Source organism: Budorcas taxicolor, chromosome 8, assembly GCF_023091745.1.
Source record: "Budorcas taxicolor isolate Tak-1 chromosome 8, Takin1.1, whole genome shotgun sequence".
Classification (NCBI taxonomy): Eukaryota; Metazoa; Chordata; class Mammalia; order Artiodactyla; family Bovidae; genus Budorcas; species Budorcas taxicolor.
This window is the reverse complement of record NC_068917.1, coordinates 64903179-64926057: the sequence shown is the minus strand read 5'-3', so window position 1 is coordinate 64926057 and position 22879 is coordinate 64903179. Positions and strand designations below refer to the sequence as shown.

General features: G+C 49.4%; 2 protein-coding genes across 2 annotated transcripts in view; one reads left to right on the top strand and one right to left on the bottom strand.

The window, feature by feature from the left end:
- Nucleotides 1–6716: 6716 nt before the first annotated feature.
- Nucleotides 6717–7286, bottom strand: LOC128052070 (translation initiation factor IF-2-like). Its single transcript, XM_052644533.1, has one exon. The coding sequence runs from the start codon at nucleotides 7284–7286 to the stop codon at nucleotides 6717–6719; it is 570 nt and encodes a 189-aa protein (XP_052500493.1).
- A 73-nt stretch (nucleotides 7287–7359) lies between these two features.
- Nucleotides 7360–22879, top strand: part of SHB (SH2 domain containing adaptor protein B) — a 134151-nt gene continuing 118631 nt past the window's right edge. Inside the window, 2 exon segments of the mRNA XM_052645214.1 lie at nucleotides 7360–7620; nucleotides 7622–8522. Of these exon segments, the coding sequence (XP_052501174.1) occupies nucleotides 7544–7620; nucleotides 7622–8522 (978 nt within the window). The 5' untranslated portion in view covers nucleotides 7360–7543.

The window sequence follows — 22879 nt, the reverse complement described above, 5'->3', positions numbered from 1 at the left end:
CAATTCCACACACAGTCACTCAGGGCCTAACGTTTGCCCGGCGCTCAGCGAACCCTAGGAGTGGGCAGCAATAGATTGCGCACAGCCCCTGTTCCTTGCCCTCCAGAATTCTCTCCAGGGCATGAGAGTCACATGTCCTGGACACCTGGCACCCCCAAAACAGATCAACCAGGGACTGTGGGACAAAGGCCTGCCGGGGCTTGTGGGCTTACATTTTAGACTTCCCCGGCAGCAGAAAAATGCTGCCCTGTTCTGAATCATCACTTGCTTCTTAACACAAAGCAAAACCAGCCGTCCTTCCCCACCTCCTCCGGGTGAGCTCAGCTCTGGCCTGCCCTGGCCCTGGCTCCTTGCAGAAGTAGTGCCTGAGTCTAACCAGCCCTGGAGCTATCCTTGTGTCTCAAGGCCTCTCTGGGACCTGGACTGACCTCCGGCCTCTCTGACCCTGTCTGGTTCTTTTCTGTCACACTTTTTGCTTCCTCGTTGTCCACAGGCTCCAAGCCTCTTCTTCCTGACCCAGAATTTTATGCCCTCAGACTTCTCCAGCCCACTCATGGCATTTCCTGGCCCAGTCTGACATGCTGGCAGGTGTGGTAGCCTCCAAGACTGTCATCAGACCAAAGTTTGAGACTGAAACAATCACTGTACTTGCTAGGTTGCAAACGCCATAATTTAGGCTGCAATTGCCAGAGCTCAGGCAGTTTCTCCATTAAGATGCATCACTGCAAAGCAATTCAACTAATTCCGTTTCCTAGCACCCACTTGCTGATCAGGTGCCCTACTGTCATCAAAGGAACTTTTGAACTGGCTCTAAAACTTCAGTTACAGCAGAGGTCCTGGCGGGCTTGCTGCACCACAACACCCAGTTTCTGATTCTGAAGGTCTGCAAATCAGAATTCGTATTTCTAATAGGTTCTCAGCTGAGGCTGATGCTGGTCCAAGGACCTCAGCTTTTTTTTTTTTTTTTTGGCTGCACTGGGTCTTTATTGCAGCACATGGGCTTTCTCTGGTTGCAGTGCATGGGGTTAGTTGCCTTGTGGAATGTGGGATCTTAGTTCCCTAACCAGGGATCTAAAATGTGTCCGCTGCATTGGAAGGTGGATTCTTAACCACTGGACCACAAGGAAAGCTCCAGGGACCTCACTTTAAGAATCCTTGCTCTAGTTCAGTGGTTTTCAAACTCGGTTGTACATTGGACTCCTCTGGGGAGTTAAAAAAAAAAAAGATAGACTAATGCCTGAGTCCACCCTCAGAATTCTGATTTAACTGGTCTGAAATAGACGTGTCACTGGAGGTTCCCTGGTGGCTCAGTGGTAAAGAACTTGCCTGTAAAGCAGGAGAAGCGTAGATTCAGGAATTGGGTAGATTCCTGGAGAAGGAAACGGCAGTATTCTTTGCTTGGAAAATCCCATGGACAGAGGAGACTGGCAGGCTACAGTCTATGGGGTCGCAAAAGAGTCAGACACAACATAGGGACTAAACAACAGGAGACTGGACACTAGGCACTGTATAAGATTTGTAGGTGATTCTAATATTCAGCGTGAGTTGAGAAGTCTGCTCTGGTCCATTTCATCACTAGAGGCTGCACTAGGCATGGGGAGCCCCCTTTATCTTCTGTGGGTACACTTACCTGAGATCACCAGATAAAATATAGAACACTCAGGTGAATTTGGGGCTTCCCCTGTGGCTCAGATGGTAAAGAATCTGCCTGCAATGCCAGAGACCCAGGTTCAATCCCTGGGTCAGGAAGCTCCCCTGGAGAAGGGAATGGCAACCCACTTCAATACTCTTGCCTGGAGAATTCCATGGGACAGAGAAGCCTGGTGGGTTACAATCCATGGGATCACAAAGAGTCTTCAGACACAACTGAGTGACTTTCATTTCACAGTTAAATTTTAATTCTGAATAAACAACAAATAATATTTTACTATAGGAATATTCCAAACATTGCATAGATGTCCATTTTTGTGATTGTTATTTTGTTTTTTTCTAATTCTGGCAACTCTGCCCTTAGATGCTCCATGACATAGAATGAGAAACAATGATCTGCCAGCTTCCATTGTATAAACAGTAACACCAAGGCCCCAGAGGTCATATAGGAAGTCAGAAGAGAGCCAGGATAAGAAATAAGGAGTCTTGACCTCCATCTAGAATTCTTTTCCTTCCATCACACCGAACTGTGCTAAAGACATTTACACCCTTCTCTTGTTAGGGGGTTATTATCAGTCGCCTAGAGGTGACTTCAGAGGGTTGAGTCTGATTTATGTCCTCTCTGCTACTGTCCCAGTCCTCACCTATACCCCCCTTTCTACTGCTGCAGATACCACAGAGGCTGTCCTGGGGTATAGTCATGCTCAGGGCATGTCATTAATGGCCATCTCAGGGAGGAAGCGGCCTGGAAGTGGTCCCGGCCAGATACAGCTATGAGCGACAGACCATAATTGGGTAACACAAGGACAAGTGGGATTTGGCACAGGCAAACGACAGGCAGAGAATGTTGGGAGAGGCCCACTTAATTCACAGAAACACTTGGAATTAGTTGTAAATTCTCTGGGAAGAGATCAAGGCAGCGGCATAAACAGCTCAATTAAACTGTCGGCTCAATGTTCAATGCGCAGTAATGGTCAAAACACAGCCTTTAATCTAGATACAGAGGATTATCTTTCAACCAGGAATGAGATTCCTAAGATTAGTCGTACCTGAAGTGGAGAGAACAACAGAGCCGGCTCAGCGACACCACGGACAGGCTTGTGTGTCAGGATGACTGGGACTTGTGTGGAATAGGCTACCCAGACTCCACAACCTTCCTGGAGGCCCCTGCAGATGCTGGGAAAACAGGGACGAATCTCGTTCTGCTTCCTTCAAGGAGGAGACATCATCTGGGAACAGAACACTCCGGCACATTTGCTTTAAAAATGCAGCAAATCAGACATGCTTCCACCTCCAGACCAAAGCCCAAGCCAGGAGCACCAGGACTGAGGCAGAGAGATGATGTACTTTTAGCCCTCTGCCATTCTACCTTCCACAATCAGCCACTCACGTTCATTCACTCATTCTGCAAATATTTATCACAAGTCTACTATGTGTCAGACCCTGTTCTGGACACGGAAGTTATACAGAGAACAAAAAGCAAAGATCCCTTCCCCATTGTGGGGCAAGATAAAGAATAAACAAGAAAGGTACATCAAATACATTGTATGTGAAAAGGGAATGAGTGATACTAAGAAAAATAAAGCAGAGATGAGGACAGAAAGTGTTGAGTGGGGACAACTCTGGATATGGTGCCTAGGGGAGGTCTCACAGCAACTGTCATTTAAATAAAGACCAGAAGGGAATGAATGTTGAACCAGGGGCCAGCTGGAGGAAGCATTCCAGCCAGAGATGTAGTGCAAAGATCCAACCCGAGAGATGTTCAAGAAATACCCAAGAGGCTACCTGTTTGGGGCAAGAGAGAGGACAGTAGAAGATGAAGTCAGGAATTTAAGAGAACTATGTCATCTGAGGTCTTATGGGCCACTATAAGGATTTTGACATTTATTCTTAGGGAAATGGGGATTTGATGGGAGATTTGAGCGGAGGACTTTCCCAATGGCTCAGCAGGTCAAGAATGCCTGCATGCAGGAGACATGGGTTTGATCCTTGGGTTGGGAAGATCCCCTGGAGAAGGAAAAGGCAACCCACTCCAATATTCTTGCCTGGGAAATCCCACAGACAGAGGAGCCTGGTGGGCTGCAGTCATGGAGTTGCAAAGAGCTGGACATGACTGAGCACATAAACTCATTACTCATTGAAGAGAAGAGAGATATAATCAGAATCATTTTTTATACATTTAAAAAATATTTATTTTTATTTACTTATTTGACTGTGCCAAGTCTTAGTTGTAGCATGCAGGATCTTTTAGTTGCTGCATGTGGGATCCCTGACCAGGGATCAAACCCAGGCTCCCTGCATTGGGAGTATGGAGTCTTAGCCAATGGACCACCAGGGAACTCCCCAGATTCATTTTTAATGGGATTATCAGCTGCTGTTCTGAGAGAGAAACAGGGAAATGGGTGAGAGATACTTGCAATGATTCGGTCAAGAGATTTAGGAGTTGGACCAGGATGGAAGCAGTGGAGGTGGTGAAACATGGTAGGATTCTGCATATTCTTTGCTCATGGTTGGATGGAGCAGCAGTAAAAAAAAGGTATCAAGAATGACTGAGGGATTTGTTTCAGATATTCACTGAGGATTAATGACTCTGGAATCCATGCTTCTAGCTCAGACTCCTGGGCTGGTACATAGCAACATTTGATGAAATGAACTGAAAAAGTAGATGAATCTGTTGGGTTGGTGGCACCATTTTTCCAGGCCTTTACCAATGGCAGAGCATACCTCCAGATATTGAGGGTGCAGAGAAAAGTGAGAAATTGAAACAGGGCAGAAACAGAAACAGGAGCATACTCAACCCCTCCAAGAAGAAAATTGGGGACAAGGAGGCAGGCAAGGGGATTTGAAGGAAAAAATGCCAAGGATGACAGGCATAGGGTTAAATTTGTGATACCAAAGAGACTGGGTGTCAATCCCAGTCATGCCTCCTGATTCAATCAATCTCTTCTCTTTATTGGTCCCAGGATTCTCCCTGTGAAATGGGGTCACTGGCTTTCTAAAAAGAGTCAATCTAGCTTAACCATCTGTAGTGCTCTGATCCTTTTCTTACAAGTTCCCCTCTCCTCTAGCCATTTGACACAGTGCTTCTCCAACATCATCTTTCAGGAAATTTTCTGTTTCTTTTCACAGTGATTATTTCTGACTCTGAGTTTTGTAAGATGTCGCTATTAGTTCCCGAAGAAAAACACCCATGTGGTTTTTTTGCCTGCTTGAAATAAATACTACTTTAGGCCAGTTACCCCATCTGTAAACTGGGAATAATACCAGATTGTAGGGATGCTGAGGAGGGTTAATTATATACAGAATGTGTAGGGGCTAAGCAGATACACAAGTGCTCTGGAAGTTTTTGGCATAATACTATAGCATTACAATAATTTTGGCTTGCAAATTATACCCCAGCAGAGACATCACATGGAAAAGTGGGTCTGACCCCATGGCCCACTGAAAGTGAAATGGAAAAAATAGGTTGTGAAATATAACTTCTCTTCCTAAACTTTTGGAAAAGGCAGAGATAATTCTTCCATGTGCAACCCACATGCAGGGAACAAGTTTCTAGATGGTGGAGAAGCCTGTCTTGCCCAGGGTGGCCTGGTCTGTTGCCAGCATCTGACCATTGCTCCTTCCTAAACCTGGAAGCAGAGATAGGAAGGGAGGGAGTAGGAGAGGATTTGTGGTTGGTTGAAAGGTGGGATTCACAATGAGGATATCCTCACCTTTCAGGTTTTCTATTTGAGCTTCCCTTACTTGCGGGAGAATTAAGTGCTTATAAAGTAGAGGAATGATTTAAAGGGTAATTTGAGATAGTTAAATCCAGGGACATTTAAAATAAACATTTTAGTCCAGGTCAACTTCTGGGTCCTCCCACCATCCCCAGACACCATACACAAACACCCCACATCCTAGGTTATTTCCTATGAAATTCCAAATAGGTAGATCTCAGGCAATGAAGGGGCTGTGTAGTTGGTAATATATGGCTGTGTGTCATATATTGGGATTGTAAAATTTAACTGGCTCATAGATGATTACAGTCCTGTCTCACCAGAGGGAAAGAGTGAATAGCCTGATCCTAAAGGGACAGTTTGCAGTCAGTTCCACTGGATTACTGTGGGTGGCTGACTGGACAGAGCTCAGGCTTCAGAGTAAGATTCCAGTTGGACTCCTGGTTTTGCCACTTCCCCACTGTGGCCTTAGGCAGGGGAAGAGGCCCTACCTACCCAAGAGCCTCAAACTGCTCTTTTGAACTCCACCTCCAGTCCTGGCCAGAGAAGCCACTGACCTTGCTCCCTGCCCTAAAAGGTCCTGCTTTTCCTGCACGATACAGGAAACAGATTTCCCCAAAGCCCATTTGTAATATGCAGGTTGCAAGTGGAGATAATGATTTGGACTATCATCCTAATAAATCAGCATTCTTTGAGAATTTCTCAGTCTTACACCTTAACTGTATGTCATAGTCTGGGGCTTGATCAGCCAAATTCAAATGAGCACCGGCAAAGGAGCACCGGCTCTAGAGGCAGTTAACTCTTTTGTCTCCTCAGAACATATTCTCCTCTCAGGAAAAGCCTTCCTGAGCAAACTGTGCTCCTCCCTCGGCCTCAGTTTCCTCATTTTAATTATCAGAGGACGATCTTAAATTGCAAAGTAGAGACGAGTGGAAATGACACAATTTTGGCACCACCAGACCAGAAACTGACATCCAGACCCACCTGAGTGACCTCCTTCCGAGCCTCAATTTCTCCATCAGTAAAATGAGGGCCCTGGATTAAATGGAGTGTTGCTAGCTCCTACAATTTTAGGCATTAAACATTCCCACAGCTAGCTCTGCCAGGTTGACACTGATCAGGGTAAAAGCCAAGACTTCCTCAGAGGTGAAAAGGTAAGCAAACATTCCGATCTCCCCTTAGCTTGGCTTTCCAATTGGTGAGGGGCCAGGCCCCTGCAGACGATCCAGGTCGCATTCGTCGTCCGGATGGCTAAAGAGCTCATTTGCATAAAGAATCCTCCGATGGTCTGGCAGAGAGTTGAACCGAAGTCTTCGTCCGTTTAAGCAGAGAATAGACACCCTGTTCCTAAGGGTCTCGGCACCGCATTTCCTCTAAGAGGGTCACGCCGTAGACTAAAAATGCCCCTTGTCCCCTAAAGTGGGGATCCCTGGAGAACACAACGCTCGAGTGCCGGGGTGAGCAAGGTTTGGCCTCTACACGCTGCAGGTTTAGGCTGGCAATCTCTCGCCCAAGGCGGTGGCGGGCGGCAAGCGAGGCGGGGCTGGCTGCGCCGCGGGACCCCGGCGCCCTCAGGCGCGACCCAGGGGCTGGCGCCGAGGCGTCCGCAGGAGGTGGCGCGTGCTGAAGGGGAGAGCTGCTGCTGTCCAGAACCGGGGCGCTAGAGGGCGGGGCCAGGGCCGAGGTCTGGCTGCAGGGCGCGTGGGGGTGGGCGGGGCGGGGTCTGAGAGGGCGGGCTGGGGGCGGGGCGCTCGCAGGCCCGGGGAGGGCGGGGCCGCGGGGCGGGGCGGGCTCTGGCGGCCCGAGTGTCACACACGCGGCGGTTCGGGAGGCGGCGACAGCGGCAGCGGCAGGCGCCGCCGGGACGGGCACGGGCGCGCGGGCTCGGGCGGGCGCCGGCTGCCTCCCTCCCTCCATCGCTCGCTTGCTCTCCAGCCCGATTGCTCGCCGGCCAGGGGCCGAGCTCGCTCCAGCGCTCTCGGGAAGGAAGTCGGGGCCGGGGACGCTGAGGACGCCGACAAGTTCCAGCAGCAGCCGCGGATCCCGGCCGAGGCGGAGGCTGCGGTTCCGACGGGACAGGAGCGCGCTCCGTGGCAGAGCGCACGGCCAGAGTGTCTGAGGAGCCGGGGGGCGCCCGGGCCTTTTGCTATCCGTGGGGCCGCGGCGGGGATCCCATGAGACGCGCCCTCAAGGGGCAGGAGATCCAAAGCCCGGGCGGCGCGCGGCGGAGGCGGAGGGCGGTGCTGCAGCTGACGGAGCCGGGGAGCGGCCGGCAGGAGGCAGCGGAGAGAACTTGAACTTGGCGTCGGGAGCGGGCGCCCCGGACGCCCCTCGCCGGGGCCGGGGCCGGGGCGCCGAGGGACCTGGGCGGCATCGCTGCCCCCCGAATGGCCGCGGCGGCGGACCCGGCTCCCGCGCCGCGGCCCTAGGCGGCCTCTCGCCATGGCCAAGTGGCTGAACAAGTACTTCAGCTTGGGCAACAGCAAGACCAAGAGCCCCCCGCAACCGCCGCGGCCCGACTACCGCGAGCAGCGGCGCCGAGGCGAGCGGCCCTCGCAGCCCCCCCAGGCCGTGCCGCAGGCCCCCGCGGCTGCCTCCGCGTCCTGCGGTACCGCCGCCGCCTCCTGCTTCTCGGCCTCGTCGGGATCGCTGCCCGACGACAGCGGCAGCACGAGCGACCTCATCCGCGCCTACCGCGCACAGAAGGAGCGCGACTTTGAGGACCCCTACAACGGGCCCGGCTCGTCGCTGCGCAAATTGCGCGCCATGTGCCGGCTGGACTACTGCGGCGGCGGGGAGCCGGGTGGGAGCCAGCGCGCCTTTTCCGCCTCGTCCGCGTCGGGCGCCGCGGGCTGCTGCTGTGCCTCCTCCGGCGCGGGCGCCGCCGCGTCCTCGTCCTCGTCCTCTGGCTCCCCGCACCTCTACCGCAGCAGCAGCGAGCGGCGGCCCACCACCCCGGCCGAAGTGCGCTACATCTCCCCGAAGCATCGCCTCATTAAGGTGGAGAGCGCCGCGGGCTGTGCCGGGGACCCCCCAGGGGGCGCCTGCTCCGGCGGCCGCACCTGGAGCCCAACGGCCTGCGGAGGCAAGAAACTGCTCAACAAGTGCGGCGCCTCAGCCTCGGAGGAGAGCGGTGCCGGCAAGAAGGACAAGGTAAGGCGCCCTTGGCCTCACTAGAGGTTCCAGAGCCACTGTGCGCACGGGGAAACTGAGGCACCGCTCTAGTTTCGAGTTCCTACGTCCACTTCGGGCTAGGACCCGAGGTCAGGCCTCCCACGATGCTACCAAATTCTGCCTCCTTGCACGCGCTTTGTCCCCGATCATTGGCCTCCTGACAGTGTCTTAACGCTGCTGCTTCCCAGCCAGGTGCCCTCTTGGAAGTATCCTGACCAGAGAGCTCTCTGCCCAGCCTGGTCCAAGAGACAGCCAACCAGCCCCTCGAGGAGGAAAGTCAGAGTCAGAGCCCTTACGTATTTAAAGTGTAAGTGGCTCAGTCATGCCTGACTCTTTGCGACCCCATGCACTGTAGCCCGCCAGGCTCCTCCGTCCATGGGATTTTCCAGGCAAGAATACTGGAGTGGGTTGCCATTTCCTTCTCCAAGTATTTAGGAGAGTGTTTATTCTTGTCTACCCCTGTTCCTCCCGCCCCTGACTTTATAGATGGGAACTGAAGTCTAGAGCTGGGAAGGGACCCGCCGGATATTACACATTTTCGATGGCAGATCCAGACCGGCTGTCTCTGAACGGATATATGTAAATCCCTCTAAATGCCCTGCCCTGCCCCACCCCCCCCGCGCCAGGTTTCCAAATGGGGCAGCCTTTTGTACTGGAGCTGTACCGGGAAACACGCCCCCCACCCTCCAACCCCCACGCGTGCTTTTCCGGTTGAAGTGCCCTGGTCTACAAGAGCGCTCCACTTCGACCGGTCAGTTCCTCCAGCCCGGCCCGGGAGGGGTACGCCTACCGGGCCAGCTGGAAGGAGACCACCCCTCCCATCCTCATCTTCCTTCCTGACCTTACCCTTTACAGCCCCAAGGATGAGGGGGACGATTTTGTACACTCTCCTCCCTAACAGATCAGACTATCTTGATCCCCCGGACCTTTGGAGCAGTCTAGTTAATTACAGACTGGGCCCTCTCCTCCCCCTTCACACTCCTGTGACACCCTCCTTTCCCCCATAAAATAATACTTGTTCTGTCTACTTCTGGTGGAAGGCAGTGCTTTCATTACATCTGAGGCCCACTGCCCTGTGATGGCTATCAGACGGCTGTCCCTCTCGTTCTCCGGCACCGCCCTGCTTTCTCCCAAAGGTAAACTTTTCACCCAGATGTGGGCTGGGGGAAACTGGTAGAGTCTGAGTTTCTTTTAGGACTGGATTTCCAGACAGGAGGAAGACAGGCCCCTACCTTCCAGCTGGTGCTTGGGAAGGGAACTTTTTTGTTTTCCAGGCAGGAGAAGGAAGCCGGTGCCCCTCCTGAATTTTTCTGCCTGACTTCCTCTCCCCAGGGTCCCAGGTCCCCCTAGCATACCTCTGCCTCCTGCTGGGTCTGTTGAAGGCAGCATGGGTAACCTATGGATTCCACTTCCCTCTGGGGCCAGTTTGAGGACTCATCTGCATAGACTCTGGGCTTCCTAAGCACTTGGGGTGCCACACCTAAATGACAAGAGCTAGGAGCTGGGTGGCCACCTTGGTGCTGCCTTGAGGGCAGAGGAGGTTTCTCTGAGAGCCCCCAGGATTATGGGTTTGTGGTCCATCTGTAAAGGAAACAACAGAGAGGCTCCCTGCTGCCTTCTGTGTGGCCCAGGCTTGGCTAGGTGCTGATCTGGGAGAACCTGGAGTCCCTGGAAATGGAAGGATGGCCTAACCTAGCTCTCCAGAGAGATCCCACCATTCCCTTGTTATTCCATGACCACCTCCCAGGTGGGCAAATCTCCTTTCTCTCCTGCTGCTTGTGGTTCTGCCTACTCACTAGAATCTTCCTTTATGGTTTTCAAAACTTTAGTAAATGTTTTTTCCTAACTATAAATAGGACTATTTCAAATACTGAGGAGTACTAAGTTTAATAGCTGGAGTGTTAAGTGTGTTGAAAACTTGGCTTTGTTCCACCAGATGTTTCTTACAGTTCTTCTTTGTTCCCCTCTGCTGGGCCCTGGAGTAGGGTCCAGTGACTACTGTGGTTCAGGCTGCGGTGTACATGTTGAGTGCTGTGATGGCAGGGCTTAATGGGAGGTGGCCAGGGAGGACCACTGTTATGGTTGGCTGCAGAAGAGAACCTGGTGCTCTAGGGGATTGTAGGTAAAGGCCTTGTCGCAGGAATTGAAAGGTTAGAGTTGGGCAGGACCCCAGAGGGGCAGGAGGTCCTGGGTCGGGGAGAACCTTGTTACCTAAGCACAGCGAGGAGATTTAGCTGTTGAATCATATGAGCAGATATGGTTTCTTTAAAAAATATCTCTCTGGAGTGCACTTCACTTACTAGATTGTGACTTTGAGCCCCTTGATCTTTTAAGAGGTTGTTGCCATCTTCAGAATCAGAGGGATTGCAACTGTCAGATGTTCTTTCTTCCGAGTAAGAGGAAGAAACAGAGAGGGTCATACTATGCAGTAGTTCTCAAACTAGCACCTGAAGGACTGGTTAAAACACATGGGGCCTGAGAAGGTGTATCTTTAACAAATTCTCAGGTGATCTTTTGCAGCTGATCCTGGGACCACACCAGTGCAACAGTGGCTTCATAACCCTCCCTCTGGGTCTTCTGGTTGGAGTTGCTTTGGGATACAGAGACTCCGGGTGCCCTCTTCATCTCTCTCCTCTGTGGGGCTGCCACCTAGTTGGCGGCCAATACCTACCCTGCATTCCTGGTCAAACCGCCAGGCGGTAGCCTGGTTTTCACATTATTTGCAGCCAGACAGCTTTTGGAAGTCAGGGACACTGCAGGTCCAGCCCTGAACACACTAGAGTCCGCCTTCTGCCCCTCACCCATGGATCCAGGATAACATACTCCTAGCCCACTTAATCTCTGGCCCAGCTTCCTCTTATCAGTTGTTAGGGAATAGAACAAGTACCCATAGGGCTGCTGAATGCCCCAGCTGTGTGGGGACCTGTGTTTTAATGTCAGCCTATGTTGAGAGTTACTGTGGCGTGGGACTAGGAGCTGTGTCCGCAAATCCTCCTTTCAGGGCCTCCATCGCCAACCCCCACCCATCTTTATCTTGGGGGCCCTTCTGCCCCCCTCAGTACCTGTGCCCCCTTCTGACACATACTTAGGCATCCTCCTGTTCTCCTAGGTGAATCCCGGGGCACATACACACCTGGCTACATATACCTTGCTACCAACCAGTCTCCAGTTTAGGGTAGTTTCCCTTTTAGAATCACATGGAAGACAGAGTCTGTTTTCAATTTAACCAGCTTTTACCCAGCACATATTTTGCGCTCAGAGATCTCTCAGTACCAGGACAAGCTAGGGGGAAGGAATAAAGGCTGCAAAAAGACTTGGCAGAATTTTTGGCCTAAGCCTCTGAAGGCTGCTGACACCCGTCACCTTTTCATTATTTGTTTCCCAGTGTTTTTGTCTTTGGGAATTCAGTGAGATCTTCACCTAGGAGGCAGCTTTGAGTTGGATTTAGGGTTGGAAGTGGAATTTCAGTGCAAGGAAAGGCTGACTGCAGCCTATGGGAGCCCTTAGGTGTATGTGCTGTGTACATGCATCTGTGTGTGCATGCATGTATGTCTGTGTGTTGGCGTATGTGTGCATGTATATATATAAAACCTTAACGGGGAGAGTGTTTTTGGAAATGAAAGCTTTCTTGCAGTGGGCCTCACTTGGGAAATGAGAGATGACAGTGTGAGATAGGTGGGGGCCTGAGTTTGGGCCCCACAGGGAAAGCCTGGAAGACTGTTGAATCAGGAAAAGGATAGATTCAGAGCCATGGTTGAGGAGCATCCCAGTCTATAAGCTACTGCAATCTGGGGTTGATGGGTTTGGAGTTGGGAGGCAATTACAATATAGTCCCAGTGAGAGACAGGGAGGGCCTGAGCTCCTGGGAAGGAAATACAAAACTTTAGTAGGTAGAAATATTATTCCCTCAGGTTGTCTTTATAAAAAAAAAAAATAATGATGACAAAGAGGCCAGTAACTTGGTAGGTCTCCTTATGTGCAGCCAGACAAGTGTTATCCACTTATGTTTTCTGCTGAAGTCTTGTTTCTTTTATCATAATTAAGTAAATGTTTCCATTGCAACTGAGAAAGTTGAGATGCACCATGACATCAGTTTCCCAAGTTTAAATACATGCTGATGTGTACCAACACTTTGTATTTTGTCAGCATCCACAGAGTTGAGTTAAATAACATGCTTCCAAAGAAATAAATAATATCACGTTCAACTTTTTTTTTTTTAATACTCAGCAAACAGTTTCTGAGCAGCATGTGAGGTAGGGGGAACCTCACAGAGAAATAAGTGGTGGCGAGTTTTTCCAAGAGGGAAGCTTCTCAGTCTGCAGTTGAACATGAGCTTTTTAAGATCTCGTCTGGGAGACAGTCGGGCAGTGAAGCAGTGTCACAGCGTGAGGCATGCCAGAATAGCAGTGCATGCAGAGGGCTGAGGAATTCACAACTCTGTCTATGAATTCAAGGAGGGCTTTCACGAGGTGGTGGCATTTGAGCTTCTCCAGGTAGAAGCTGGTGCCAAGAGAGTGGATGGAGGCTCTGAAAGGTGGGTGTGGTGGGGGAATTGTAGAGAGAGGTTGGAGCCGCAAAACAAGAGAATGTCTCATGTATCTTTTGGAGGAGTTGGGAATTGGGGTCTCTTTGTCCTTTTCACATCAAATCATTGATGTGTAGCTTGATTGAAGCCAGGGGGAAGCATAAGCTGAGAGTCATTTTCCATTTGGTTAATAGCCACATTCTCCAGTTCTTAGAAAGTAATTGATTGAAAAAGTAAGGACCAAGCTTGGTAGCTGTGGTTTTCTTGGAACACTTTGAAGTCCTGTCCGTTGAAAGTAGTGTGAGAGAAATGCTGCATATCAGATCCAGTTTTTCCCATCAATTCCTCAGAAAAGAAATATATTCTCCAGGCTTCAGGCTGACCACTTAATTGATCATTTAATCTTCACAGTCACCCTAGAAGGGGTTTAGGTACTGTATCTGTTAGCTATCGCTGCATCACAAGTTACTCCGAAGTCGTTGATTGTAAACGAGAGGTTAGCAAAAGAATCAGTTAGTGAGTAATTTTAGCTTGTAGGCCAGACAGCCCCCATCACAACTGTTCAACTCTGCCATTGTAGCTTGAAAGCATACAGACAGTATATAAATTAAAGAGTATAGCTGTGTTCCAGTAAAACTTTATTTATAAAAATAGGCAGCTGGCCTGTGGCCTGCAATTTCCAACCCCTGATTTAAATGGTAAGTCCTTATTATTATCCATGAACCCACCAGTCAACTGAGTAGTTTTTCTGGCCTCAGTTGGCTCACCCAGGCATCTATGGTCAGTGTAGAGTGGGTATGCAGTCCTGCCAGTCCTAGCTGGGCTGTCTTACTTGTTTGGTTTAGGATGGCCTTGGCTGCCTCAGTTCAGCTCTGTTCCATGTGATCTCTCATCGTCCAGCAAGTTAGCCTTGTTCATATGATGGTGGCAGGGTTCCAAGAAATTACAGAAGCCCATACAGTTTCTTGAAGTTAGAAACTGGCCTACTGTTCCTTCTGCTGCATTCTGTTGACCAAAGCAAGTTAGAAGGCCAGCCAGTATTCAGGGAGAGAGGGGAAGCTGTGAAGTCCTGTGGCAGAGGGTAGGGATACAGGCAGGCCATTAATCAGGGAGTTCAGTGCTATTCCTCTACCATGGGTACTATTGCCCCATTTCATAGATACAGAAACTGAGGCTTAGAGGTATTGATTTGCTTAATGTCACAAAACTACTAAGTGACAGGGCCAGAATTACAGCTGTTCAGTCTGAATTACAAGCCTGTATGCTTTTTATCGATTTGTTCAACTCCTTTCAGTGATTTAGATAGAGATAGTAAAGCTCTGATATTTACTGAAATGTGCATTGTATGTCTCCTCCTCCCCTTAATGTTCCTCCTCTTATACCACCCCCTCCCAATTCCCATCTCTTTCAGTCTGGGCTTTGGTGGTCCCCAAAGGGGCCCCCGAGCCAGCTTTTCTCTCCCCTTCCCTCATCTCACTCTGAGTTCCCTAAATGAGATGTTAATGCAGCACCCGAGTTATTTCATAGAGAAATTCCAGGCACAGAGTTGGCACTTCCCAAGGGACAGCTGCACAAAACGTGTGGCTTGTAACTGTCGTGTCTTCTCATTGAAGGACTGACGAGCCTGCATGTGCGCTTTTTTAAGGAAAAAACAAAACAAAACCCAGTACCTTGGCCCTTGTCAACAAAGAATCTAAGTGTCCTTGAAGGAGAGCAGATGACTGTCTTCTAATCTGACCACCTCAGAACATAACTGATCTCCCCAGACTTAACCCCAAGCCTTGATCTCATCCTCTCCCCAGCCCCAAAGCATTTCTGACCCATAAAATAGGGGTTAAAAGGCAAACTTGAAAAGGTGTGCGTTCCTCTGGTCATTTAAGCAAAGCTGAACATGCCTGTGGTCAGGCGCTCCCTTGGGCAGTTTCACTTGGGGTTGACTTTCTCCTCTTGTGATGGGAGAGCCAAGTGGTAGTGGCCTGTGGTGAAGGGAGAGGTCAGGCGGCGCCCTAGAAAATAAATTGGGATTTGTGGCTTTGAAGCAGAAAGCTGAATTGCCGGCTGGCTGATGGTGGCATCTCGCCCACATTCTGAGCAGGGGCTGTTCCTGCAGGATGGAGACAGGCTGCCGGCAGTATCTGCCACCCTGCCTGCCTTATACCTTGCTTGGCTTGTGTTGACTGGGAAATTGCATATGCAGGCCACTGTCAGAAGCTGTGTGGATAACAGGGACGAGCAGGGGAGGGGTAGTGCCTGCCCAAAAGGAGCTTATCTTCTGGTGAGGACACAGGGACCACACAGCTCTGTGTGGCAGTTTGTCTGTAAGCAGAGTGGTGTGGGTGAGCTGGGAGCCATCCTGGCACAGAAGCTGTCCTGAGCAGAACCTTGACTCCATGGAACTAAAGGAGAAGCAGGGTCAGGAGGAGGTTCATTTCAACTGAGAGAAGCAGGGAAGGCTTCTTGGAGGAGGAGGCACTTGAATCAAGAAAGAGTAGTCACTCGAGTTGAAGGAGCTTTCCACAAGAGCGGAATTAGTCATACTGCTCACCAAAGTCCTTTGAGTAGATGTTACTGACATTCCCCTTTTACATATGAGAGAGCTGAGGCAGAGAGGTTAAGTAACTTATCTAAGGTCACCTTGCCAGTAAATGGCAGAGGTGAGACTTGAAGCCAGATTTAGGGTCTTTGTTTTGAACCACTGTGCCATACCACCTCAGGCTGCACAATCTCATGCCTTAATTTTCTCTGCTTTATTTGTGGCTAGACTTAAACTCTTATAAAAATCTCCTCTGTTAGCATTGTAGGATCTACAGATTCCTACATTTGCATAAATATTCCAAAGCTTAAAAGAATCTTTCACACCCATAATTAATTTAATTGTCAGAGTTACTCTTTGAGGAAGGTGCTGTAACCCCCATTTTATAGATGGAAATATTGAGAGTCCCAGAAGGAATGGAGCTTGCCCTGCCTCATAGCAGGTACTAGCCAACGCAATGGCTAGGCTGTTGACATTGTGTTCTGAGTCTAATGCCCTTTGTGCCGGGGTGATGTGGAGATGTTTTGGCCAAAGCTCCAGTCCAGAGGAAGGGTGACAGCCTGATTGATTTCCGGCTCTTTCTGTGTTTTGATTCTGAAACAAGTAACTGAGACCATTAAGGAACATCGACAGAGGACCTTGCTTCCACAATGGAATTTTCCTTCTCTTCCTGTTTGGTATTTTCCAGTAATATTTCTATTAATGTTTCACTTTCGGAGGCACTGGCTTCCTGAGAGTTTGCGCTTTCTCGACTGATGAGCTAGGAAGAATTGAATTTTCCTCTAAATCATTCAGTTCCTTTCCATTTTCTCCAAGGGGAACTCTCTCTGGATTTCCCATTATGCTGTAGAGGAAGGATCTTGGAGGTGGGTTCAAGGGATGGAGCGAGAATTAGTCAGAGCCCTGGGGAATGACTCAGGCCCTGAGTTTTCCAAGCAAAACTTTAGAGTAATGGTCAGAAAGGGGTTTCCCAAGGCCAGTGAGTGGAAAAATGATTTGATAGGTGGGTGGGTTGGCGGGGAGATGGGTACTTCTGGTGTACTGCTGGGCCTTCACTTACAGGCTGGACTCCAAGTCCTCAGCTGGGCCATGAGAGGCCATGCCAAGTCCTTTCTCTTCATTCATTCAACAGACATTGTTGAGAGTAGGTTGCTGCTGCTGCTACTGCTAAGTCACTTCAGTCGTGTCCGACTCTGTGCGACCCCATAGACGGCAGCCCACCAGGCTCCCCTGTCCCTGGGATTGTCCAGGCAAGAACACTAGAGTGAGTTGCCATTTCCTTCTCCAATGCATGAAAGTGAAAAGTGAAAGGGAAGTTGCTCAGTCGTGTCCGACTCTTAGTGACCCCATGAACTGCAGCCTACCAGGCTTCTCCATCCATGGGATTTTCCAGGCAAGAGTACTGGAGTGGGGTGCCATTGCCTTCTCCGTGAGAGTAGGTTACGTGCTGGGTATTGTTCTATTTAGATGCTGGGGCTACAGTGTGGAGAAAACATAAACATTCATGCTCCCCTGAGTTTGCCCTCTCAGGAGAGGATTCAAGCAAATATAGTATGTCGGGTAGAGTGTAGAGAAGAGTAAAACTGGGGTGGGCCTGAGTTTGGGGTGGAGAACTGCTTCAGATGGATGCTCAGAGGGCTTTGCTAAAGGGTGTGATGGTGTGATTCACACGGCTCGCAGAGAGAAGTACATTCCAGGCAGAATGAACAGTCAGGGCACAAGTCCAAGGCAGGAGCACGCCTGGCTGCTTCAGGGAGATCAGCATGACTGAGTGGAGCAGGTGCGGAGGAAGTGGGGAGATGAGAGGTCTGAGATGAGCTGGGATGGGAAGGCTGAGAGCTTTGGGTCTCGGAGGTGCTGAAAGGGTTTCTTGCTTTAACTCTAAGTGAGATGGAAAGTCAGTGGAGGTTCTAAACAGAGGAATGACATGATCTGGCTTTTGGGGTTCAAAAGGATCACTCTGGTGGCCTAGTGGAGAATAGATGGGAGGAGACCAGCCGGGGGGCCAACTAAGGTGACCTTCAGCCACAGGAACTGGGGCACTGGTGATAGGTGATGAGAGGAGACCAGATTCAGGACGCGTCCTAAAGGGTTTCCTGACAGAGGAAGTATGAGATCTGATGGGGGAGGAGAGTCGCCGATGACTCCAGGTTTTAACTTGAGCATTTAGAAGGATGAATTGCCATTAGCCAAGATGAATAGGACCCCGGCGGTGCAGTCACAGTCCAGCTAGAGTTGATCCAGCAAGTGAGTCCGGGACTAAGAGCCGTAAATGCTCTGAAGCATAGTAGCCTCTGTCAGGGGCTGGGAAGAACCACCAGAAAGAAGAAGTCATCTGGGAGCTGGGTCATCACATGGGGCATCCCAGACAGAAGGGGTCCCGTCTGCAGTGACTGCGATAGGGAAGGGAGCCTTGCTGGGTTCAAGCAGGTGTGGCCAGAGCCTCCAGATTGCCTAGTGGAATTGCTCGTGATAAAAGGAGGCAGGGGCTTGGGTGTGAAGGGCCACCTCTCCTGGTTGAAAATTGCCCCAATTCTCTAAACTAGGAGGCCACCTGCGGTGTTGTCTGCCTCAGCTCGGCACTAGGGCAGGATGAATATGAAGCTGGAGCGTGCCTGTTTTGCTCAGCAGAACATTTCAATGCAGGGTATTTGTGATTGCTGGGAAGGTTCTTTCTTGTCTGGGGCTCACCAGGACGTGGGCTATGCGGGAGAGGCAAACAGAAGTAGGAGGAATGGAACTTGCCTGGCTTCTCCAGGCCAAGGCTAAATTCTAAAAATGAAAATGTCCCCAAAGTTCTTCAAAGTGAAGCTTTGCTTTTTGGGACATGCACTCTCAGAAAGCCAGACAGCCTTGTAATCCCCCCGGTGCATTCCAAAGCCGTGCATGTGGTTTGGGGCCTGCGTGGCATTCTCAGAATGATGATGTCCCTACCTGCCCTCCTGTTGGGGGCACATACCAGCTGCCTGTGTTCTGGGCAGTTCCTCAGAACAGTAAGCTTGGATTTTTAAAATAAATTTCAGTGGCTCAGCAGTAAAGAATCTGCTTGCATTGCAGGAGAACGTGGGTTCGATCACCGATCCCCTGGAGAAGGAAATGGCAGCCTACTCCAGTATTCTTGCCTGGGAAATCCCATGGATAGAGGAGTCTGGGGTCGCAAGAGTTGGACATGACTTAGTGACTAGACCACCACCAATGTCAACTCTTTTAACTTTGTGTTAACTTTTTTCTTCCCCCTTCAACAAAACTAAGACAAGGTTTGGTATAGAAAATGCAGATAAGCAAAACTAAAATAGAAACCAACTTCAGTTCTACAATTCAAAGAAACAGCTTTAACATTTCACTGTTTTTCCATTTAACCTTTTTCAGTGCTTGTATGTATGTATGTATTTTCCTTCACAAAAATCAATATTGTAGGTATCTATTTACATACTTTTCACTTAATGACATGGAAAGATGTCTACATTGTTTTAAACATTCAACAACAAGAATTTAATGTCTGTATAGTATTCTATTTGCCTATTTAGGCTTTTCCTAGTTTTCACTAATTTAACAGTGCTGTAATGAACATCTTTGTAACTTAATTCTTTGCATAAATAAGTCTGTGATTATTTCCCTGGGATTGATTCCCAGAGGAGAATTGAGTAGGAAGGTACAAATTTTGATACAGGCTTTCAAATTGTGTTCTAGAAAGGCCTTACAAGTTTTGCCTGCTTTACTGTAATGCAGTTGAGTTTAATTTGCAGCTTCTTGGGTTACTAGCGCATATGCATGTTTACCACTGGTGTCTCTTTTCCAAAACTGTGTATTTCTGTCTGTCCGTCGTTTCTGCCATAGGGTTTATCATTTTATTGATTTATACGAGCTCTTTGTGGAGTAAGGATGGCAGCCCCTTACCTGCCATTTAGATTGCAGGATATTTTTTACAAGTTTGTAATTTGCCGTCCCCCCCTGTATCCAGTGATTGCTTTGGTTGTTTACACTGAATTGTTTGTTTTCTATTCCTGGATCATTATTGATGTTTAACAAAGGGTAACCAGTGTGCTGCTTAGAGAAGTTTTCTGTACTCCAGTGTATTTTCTTCTAGTAGTTGGACGGTTTCTTTCTCTTTTTTAACGTTGACATTTTAATCTGGGGTTTGATTTCAGAGTACAAGGTAGGTAATTTTATTTTTCTGAATGACCAGTCTATGTCTGGACATCTTCTCCTCTGTGCTTGCTCTATCAGCTATCTGTATTTCTTCAGGTGCCTTTTTAGATTTCAATATTTTGACTCTGTCTCACCCTGACTGCGTTATGTTCTCATCAACTATTATGATAATGATGATTTCACCTGTGTTTATAAAATGACACATTTCATCTGTAGATACCCGTGCACTTATTACACATTCAACTCCTCACACTTTAGGAGAGTAACTGGGTAATAGCACTTCACTTTGGATGCCAGATCTGATGCCAGAGCTTTTCTGGGATGAGGCCAGGAAGCCTTCGCCTCACCTCTGATGGAGTCAGTTTCCCTCTCCAGGACCAGGGGGCTGGCTGCCTAGATGTATTTTGGGGCAGCCACTTACTGTCTGCCCTGCCTGTGCAGCCTTATTTGAGTGTGTCAGTTTCAGCTTTTACACACTGGTGACATTTGTGGGGAAAGTGTACCCCATTCAGTCATTCGTGCAGCAGACATTTTTTAGCATAGACCTTGAGTAGCTGAGCTCAGACTGGAAGGATGGGGAGAATTTAAAGATGTGGCGTGTGGGTACTATATTATTTTAGTCATATAAATTTTTTTCACACCCGCCCAACTCCAGTGCAAGTAACATGAATTTACAGAGTTCTTTCCCCACCCCCAGCCTTTTCTGTCCCCTCAACCCAGAAGTCCTTATGTCTTCAGTTAGTGAGAGAGCCTTTCCCAATCTCTGTGGCATGTTCTTTTTCCTGGCTCAGGTCAGTGTCGGGATAATCCATTCTGCAGTGTCTGCCATGGGGTTTGTGACGTTAATGTATCAGTGTTGACAGAACAGATTAAACCCAGGAGTGTTCATGGTGAATAAATCAGGGGGAAAAAAAATGCAGATTTTGGAACACCAAATAACATCCCTATGGTTCTAAGGAGCTGAGAGTATCTGCCTGATTCACTATGCTGGGTGTCACCACGTCAACAGGCCCTACCTAGACCAGCCCTGAGCCTATTAGAATCACTGGGAGTGCACTTCTCAAAAGTTTTCGTTGCTTGGGCTCCACCCCAGACTAATGACACCGCAGTTTCTGGGGACAGAGCCTGGACATCAGTAGTTTTGAGAGGTCCCCCAATGATTCTGCCATGGAGCTAAAGTTACAGGTTGCTATCTTAGGCTTGGTTTGGGGTTCCCCGGGAGCTTGGAGATCACCCGGTGCAGCCCTCCTACACCCGTGCCTGAATATGTGCAGTGATGAGAGGGTTTGTCATATAACCAGACACTCCTTTGCACAGCTGGGCCTTCAAGTTTTTTCTGCTATCCCCTCCAATTTAGTACAGGTTTGTTGAGTACTTGGTGTTTATGGGCACTCTGCTGGCTGACTTGTTTCTCTCTGTGGATTCTGTTATTGTTTTACTTGGGCTCTTTGAGGTCAAGCAGAACCAGTCTAACCTTACATCTTCCACATGACGACCCTCAGATGTGTATCTTCAAAGGCAGACGGAAGCTGCAGGCTGTACTATTTCCCCACAGAGCCGGATTCCCAGCCAGGACACCAACTGCTGAGGGCCAGTACCCTTTAGCATCACAAGTGTGGAAGGCGTTGGTGGACCCCAGTCCGGGAGCTTCCTGGGCAGGAAGTGGCAGGCTGCAGAGCGGGTTCTGAGTGGGTGGGCTGAGGTCGACACTGAGGAGTTAATCATGCCGTAGTGTGACTAAATGTGGAGCATGGTTGGATTCGATTCCCAGGTGGATTAGGAGCAGGGCAGTGGGGCAGGGGGGTTGGTGGGGGGTGGTTCTTAAGGCAAAGAGAACAGGAAAGCAGCAGGCAGGAGTGTGTTCCCGGGGAGCAGGGGCCAGGGGGATCTTGCCGTCAGGACCTCAGTGTTGAGCAGACAGCAAGCGGAGCAGCAGCTGCCCAGCTGAGAGTGGGGTGGTGCTGGGGACCCAGTATTATTGGTCCAGGTTCTTCTCCTTTTGTGGAGGTAACCACCAGTGACATTACCCACCACAAGTGCCCAGAGCTGTTGATTCAGACATGGCAGGACCCTAGTGATGTCCACTGTGGCGATGTGAAATGAGCACTGGCTTTGGAGTCAGAAGTCTGGGCTCCAATCCTGGCTCCTGGTCTCAGAAGCTTAGTACTTTGGGATAAGTGATTAGTTTCTTCAGGCCTGGAATGCCCCATTTGTCCTGACGTGGGTGTAATAATAATAGGTGGTGTTTCCTGACTGCTCACTCTGTGCCTCGCACCTGTGGAACACTTTCTGTGTGTGAGCCTCAGGGCTGGTCTTTGAGGTGGTCCCATTAGAATCCCCTTTTTACAGATGAGGTAACATTCTGGAGATGAGGTTCAAGGGCAATACATAAGGTCATAATAAAATTATTTGTTTAAACGGCTAAGCACAATGCTTGGTGTGTGGAAAGAACTTTATGAATTCTTCGGGCCACAGGCTGTTCTGGACCTGAGCCCAGCCTCAAACTCTGGGGTTCCTACACCCCCAGTCAAGCTAGTGGGACTTCCCTTTCTGGCCTGGTGAGGTTGTCCTCAAAAAGTGACCCTGTCCTTGACAATCAGTTTATGGTTGATCCATGATTCTCTGTAGTGGGGCAGTAGAAGTAATAACTACCTGGATCTACCTGGATTACCACTCTGTTCTAAGTGCTCACGAATATTAACTTACTGAACTTTGTGACACACCCCAGAATGCAAGTTCTGTTAAGAGTCCCATTTTATAGATGGAGGAACTGGGGCAAACAGATGTGTTTGTTTGTTTGTTTGTTTTATTAAGTACCTTGTCATAGGTGGCATAGCTAGTAATGGGCAGAGCTGCAGATGGAGGTGTACAGCCCAGGAAGTTAGTTTGGCTTCTGTCTGCCCATAACCTCTGTGCTGCACAGTTATAGAAAACAGTGACAGAGGTCAGTTCTTGTATTATTTGGTGGTCCCAAAACCACAACGCCAGAGCCACTTAAAAGCTGTAACTCTCTACTGGTGATAAAGCATCTGCTTTGGACCAGGTACGCTCCATGTGTCTTCTCAGGATAATGCTGCCAAAGGAGCATCAGAAAGGCTTCATGGAGGAGGGGCTGCATGAGGCGGGCCT

Coding starts and splice junctions, on each gene's coding strand:
- LOC128052070 (XM_052644533.1), bottom strand. CDS start 7,286: ATGGAGGGAGGGAGGCAGCCGGCGCCCGCCCGAGCCCGCGCGCCCGTG.